At 34.5% G+C, this 5,667-nt stretch overlaps 1 protein-coding gene across 1 annotated transcript; it reads right to left on the bottom strand.

Moving 5' to 3' along the window:
* Positions 1 to 2,632: 2,632 nt before the first annotated feature.
* On the bottom strand, positions 2,633 to 4,730 carry TNFRSF17 (TNF receptor superfamily member 17). The gene is made up of 3 exons (XM_036737490.1): positions 4,610 to 4,730; positions 4,116 to 4,262; positions 2,633 to 2,916 (listed from the first exon to the last, which is right to left on the bottom strand). Exons 1-3 carry the CDS (start codon positions 4,725 to 4,727, stop codon positions 2,633 to 2,635), a joined length of 549 nt encoding a protein of 182 aa, XP_036593385.1. The 5' UTR covers positions 4,728 to 4,730.
* Positions 4,731 to 5,667: the final 937 nt, after the last annotated feature.

Here is a 5,667-nt window from a genome sequence, read left to right as displayed (position 1 = left end):
AACAAAGAATTAGGAAATATTCTTTGGATATAATGACAGTGTTTTCCCCTTCCTCAAACTTTTGAAGAGCACTTTGGAGCCCTCCCTTGTCCTTATCACACCCTGTCTTGTATCATTCTTATCTGTGTACGTGTCAGGTTCCTGTGCCACCACTCAGGAGAACATAAGGTCCTTAATGACAGAGACTTATATCTTTGTATCCACACTAGTATATATATAGCAAGTTCTTAATGAATGTTTATTAAATTGAATCGCTAGTGTGTATCCACTATTCTCCATGAGAGAGAAATACCGTATCTGATAGATACAAATATCTGCTCAAAGAAAGGTGTACTCTGTCCATAGTGAAACAATATCTTGGGTGAATTATTCCTGAAGACAATGGCAGAGGACTCCAAACCATACTACCTGATGCTTACTACCTATGTGACCTTGGGTAAGTTACTTAACCTCTCTAACATTTAATTTCTGCATTTGTATAATGGGGGCCATCTGGTCCTGATCAATGATTTTCTACCCAGCCTAGCGAAGTTATCACAGAAAATATGTGGCAATTAGCAAAGACAAGGTGTTAAGCTCCTAAATGAATGATGCCATCTTAATAAATGTCTTTGCTTTGAGTTAATTGTGTCTAGTGGCTGAGAGTTAGAGGTAACCTCACCAGTGGGGACTTGTTAACTATAATTGTAGGAATGCAGAAACACAGAATACCATGAACCCAAGATACCTATCCCCTAGAGATACTTAACCTTTGAGTGCAAGTTTAGAAGTAACCCTAGCAGGAATATTACATCTATAATATGGCATGTTGAACTAGATGGACTTTGAGGTCCCTTGCAGAGATAAACATGTACATACATATACATGTGTATACATATAAATGCATATCCTTTAAATCCAATGCAGGACTTTCACTTAGATTCCATATTTACCAAGCAGCATTCTAGCTAATAATCAGTTCCCTAATACTTGAAAAGATCTATGCCCTATAAAAATAATCAGTTGTTATTTTGGCTTATAACTCATTCTCTTTTGAGTTTACTTAATGAAGAAACAGCTCATCACAGTCTGGATAGGCTGATAAAATTCCTGAGCTTATAGATGTGAGTGCCAGAGGTGACCTGAGGTAACCACTTTGGCAGTATGGCCAGTATAAGAGGCTCAATGTGAGAAGTCAGCCAGACACCCCCTATCTTCTAATCCTCTCTCTTATCTTCAACAAGGTCTGTAAAAGGCTACCAAGAAATCCACAAACCGGTCATTAGTAATATTTAAACTTATATTTCTGTCAATTGTTCACTTTTTCAGAGCACATTATTGTCATCTAATAAAAAGCAATGCTATTTTTTCCATTTGTTCCAGTGCTATTGCTTTTACATAAGTAATTAATCAGGAGTGGTTGAAGTTGTTGAATTTTTTTCCCTATTGTGTGTGATCTTGAAAAGTTTGAAAGCCATAGATCAAAAAGTCCCCAAAACATATAACAACCCATTGATCTCCATCAGCAAGCCAATCTTCATTCCAGCCAAAGCCTCTTTCTAGTAGCATACCTCTTTACCTTCAGGTCAGTCCACCTACCAGCAACTACAAAGATACTGTCAGGGGAAAACCAGTATGATATCAAATTTACTTGTTATAGCACATTCATCTGGGAATGAAAAGCACCTCTTACAATGTAAGAAGAACTCAAAGTGATTTAATATTTTCAGAGACACAAAAACAGAAAAGGGGCTACATAATTCATATTTACATGACAGGTAAAATTCACTTGAATTGCAAGAACAAAAGATGTTACCACTGCATTCACTGGGAGAGGAAGAGTCGGGAAACACTTTAGTAGATAATTCCTTGGCCAGCACACTTTCGCAATTAATTTGAAAATATGTTGAATTACCACAGTGGACAATTTCTGCTTCATTGCAGACAACAGAAAGGTGGGATAAAACATTTGCTACCATATGAGAAGGATTTCATCTTCCCATTGTATGATAAAGCTGCCTTCCTAAATGAAGGGATCTGTAAATGGATGAAAGAGGATTCCTACATCCTAAACCTCAAACAAAAATCCCAATCTTAACCTGGCTGCCATAATTCTTATAGTCCCTTGAACCTCTGTATATGTGTTGCAGTTTATTAATTTTCATTTATTTTCATTTTGCCTTGTTAATGTGTATATGAACTCTCCATCTAAAGAGAGAGTTCACTGAAAGCTTTTTTAAAAAAATTCTATCTTCTTTTAATGTAATTAACCTTAGGCATTTCCTATTTTTTGACTCCCTCATTTCCTTTAGCAATGAATAAAACTTTAAACATGGCCTGAGATGGTCAGTTTGTCTACTATGTAAATGAATATTGAGTAAATACACAAATATAAAAATAAGCAACTTTGAGACTGATACATCACTCCTTTTTCTTAGTGAATAGAGAATACAATAATGAAATGGAGGAGCTTTTTATAATTGGTTCCCAACCGAAAGGTCAAGAAATAAATCAAGAAAGAGATTCTAAAATGAAAAAACATTAGAGTTATGTTGATGACAGATGACAGTAACTATTATAAAGGGATGAGATGCATCACTCTGTTCACTGACATAAACTTTGCAAATGGCACTATCCTAGTCAAACTAGGTCATTATGTTGTGAAAATAGATTTCCATATCCCCATGAAAGTATCATTCATGGAACCTGGTGAATTCTTGGAAAATTCATTTGTTTTTGTGGTGACAAGAACAGTTGCTCCTTCTTCCATGGCTGGGAGTGGGAAGGATATATCTGAGCCTAAATTATGGTCTTTACACTTGAATTCTTCAACTATGTATGTCATAGTTGTATTGTTTCTAGGGAGAATTCCAGCTTCATCATTTTCACTCCTATCAAGATCAACTTTAGCAATCTCCTGTAGCTCAGCTTTTGGCTCTGCAAAGACATAAATAAGTATAGCATTATCTATCTGTTGCTCTAAAAGTCTTAACTTGAATCTAAGTATAAAAGGTCATAGGCTTTAACACTGAGGCTGTGATATCACTGAGAAGCACATCTTTCCACAAAGTGGTCTTTACACAGTAGGCCTTAAGCTCTTAACAAGGACAGAATCCTCTGTAACCATACATTACACAATGTCATGAGTGGCCTATAGGTGACTTCAAAATTTGGAACTAGAGACGAGCCAATATTCATTTGGTCTACATTTTTTTTTAAGTTAATGGATTTGCTTCAAGGAATCTGAATTGACAATGTAATGAAAGAAAGTCTTCATTGTGTTTATATTATACATATGTAAAGAAAAGTCTTAATATTTTCCATGACATTCCCCTGGAGTAATTAAAATTTTTTTAAAAACCAATCTTATAAAACATTATTCCCCACCTGTCCAAAAGATCTCTGGGCAATGAAAGTAAAAGAAGTAAGTAAAACAGATGTCTCACTTCCCTAGTTCTATTATAAATAAATAGATAAATATTTTTACAAATTAGGCACTAAATAGAAAAGTTGGGAAACTGACATGTTTAGGGATAAGGTCACGGACAGAGTGGGTATGGAAAGCTAAGCATTAATATTTCTTTCATAAAGACTTCTTAAATGAGACACTGAATACTCTATTGCCAGTCCTTCACTAGAAAACCTTAGACCAAAGAGGCCTGATGCCTAAAAGAATTGACTTGAACATTCTTCCTCAATGAAGATTTAAGTGCTTTCATGCAAGCAAATCACTCAAATTTATATTAAAAATACGTGCATGGATGCAGCCAGATAAATTTTTCCTGAAAGTGAGGGGTAGAGCTGGCAATTTCTCTTAGCATTAATCAAACTGTCAACTTTTGCCAAAGATGCCCATGTTTCCTGAAAAATACTTACGTTCTTTGATGGACATACCTTATGGAAAGATTTGGGGGGAAGGCATGGGTGTGATCAACATCATAATGAATACAGTAGAAATGAATGTTGATCTGCAGAATTTGAACTAATTCACTCATTCACCAATGCACTCAAAAGATTTGTGACTTAGATATTAAAAGTTACACACACACACAAATAAGAAAAAACTGAAAGTTACAACTGCCGTCTCATGAAGATAGATTTCAAAGATTTAAAATCAAATTCATCACACTTTGTACCTGCATTTTCCAATTCATCCCTTGATCTCTCAGGTCTCATTTTCTTCAGGATAAGTATTAGCAAGAAAATTGTCAAAGATGAAATTATTCCCACACCTACGCAGATCCAAAGATTGACATCTGTGATTTTCAAGGAACTGGTAGTACCTTTATCGAGGGACAATGGCAGATATAACGAAGACAAGACAAAATACAAACACCACTTAAATATAACAATTTGTCAAATTTCTCTTCTTGATCAGTATTGACTTTCTGTAACCTAAATAACCCTCTGTTTAAATAACTGATAAACTACGTTATGCTGATAAGATTGAGTAAATGCATTCAGTTCTGTTTTGAATAATTTCTGTCAATGTTTTAATCATTGCAATCTGTCATTATCATGTATTATTTAGAAAATGTCTCTGTCTTCCTTATATATTTCACTTGGAACAAATACAGAACCTGCACAGCAAGCTAATAAATAAATGCAAGAGAAATCTTCCATTACTTACTTGCATAACAATAACTCTGACACACCAAAGGAGGTGTGTTGGAACATCGAAGGTGACAGGGTTTGCAAGTGTACAGCAAATTGTCAAAATATTCATTTTGGAAGCACCTTTGAGCCATCTGTATCAGTATCCCCGAAAACTAGAGAACCATAAAAAGAAAATAAGAAAGTCTTGTCAAGTTGCACCTAGCAAATGTAGTAACAACGGCAGCTAAATGACAAATAGTGCATTGTATTCTAAGGTTTTTCCATAAGGGGGATTTCCCTTTCAGACTAGAGGCTTGGTGGCTAAGGATTTGAATACCAACTAAATTCAAATTTCTAAGCAATCTACCTTGTGGTGGCTCAGAGACAAGACCAAGGTAGTGCAAATATGATGAGTAAATCATTCTTGAAACAGAAACTGTATATTTATAGAAGCTATTTCCCAAACAGGTGAATTAAGTAGAACTTGAGGGTGCAGATAATCCTAAGGGACATAAGGGAGAGGAAGACCTTCAGTTTAAAGGTTTCGTTCACTCATTCATTCAGCAAGCATTTTATTAATCATCTACTGTGTGCCAAAAGACTGTGAGAAAGGGATATAAATGTATATAATATACTTGGCATTTGGGAAAATACAAATATATACATGACAAGGTCCTTTCCCTCAAAGAGCTTGCAATTTATTAGTTGACATAGATACTCCAATATATTGTAGTTTAGTGGTATGTGGTAAATATGATATTCTGATTGAGGTAGAGGATATGACTTCGGAGTTGGGTGTTGATGTTGGGTGTATTTTGAAAATAATAACTAACCTTTATGTTTTATTTGATCTCAGGACTCCTTTATACTCTTAAAAATTATTAAGAATCACTAAGAGCTTTTGTTTACATGGGTTATTTCTATCTACATTTGCCATATTAGAAATAAAAAACGGAACTCAAAATTATGTAGAACCAAGTGTTGTAAACTAAAAATAAAAAAAATTAAAAAAAAATAAAAACTGATGATTTTAAATTTTTATTCCTTCCTTTTAAATAACATTAAGGTATTTTTATGAAAATAACTTTTCTA

This window comes from Trichosurus vulpecula, chromosome 9, assembly GCF_011100635.1.
Source record: "Trichosurus vulpecula isolate mTriVul1 chromosome 9, mTriVul1.pri, whole genome shotgun sequence".
In the NCBI taxonomy this organism is placed as follows: Eukaryota; Metazoa; Chordata; class Mammalia; order Diprotodontia; family Phalangeridae; genus Trichosurus; species Trichosurus vulpecula.
The sequence above is the reverse complement of the archived record's forward strand: the minus strand, read 5'-3'. Positions and strand labels throughout refer to the sequence as shown.

What these genes read in the sequence shown, in the direction of transcription:
- TNFRSF17 (XM_036737490.1), bottom strand. Translation starts at nt 4,727, where the DNA reads ATGGCTCAAAGGTGCTTCCAAAATGAATATTTTGACAATTTGCTGTAC. An exon ending in TCAGAGTTATTGTTATGCAA is followed by an intron (nt 4,263 to 4,609) that starts GTAAGTAATGGA and finishes CCCTCGATAAAG; the next exon opens with GTACTACCAGTTCCTTGAAA. An exon ending in GGATGAATTGGAAAATGCAG is followed by an intron (nt 2,917 to 4,115) that starts GTACAAAGTGTG and finishes ATGTCTTTGCAG; the next exon opens with AGCCAAAAGCTGAGCTACAG.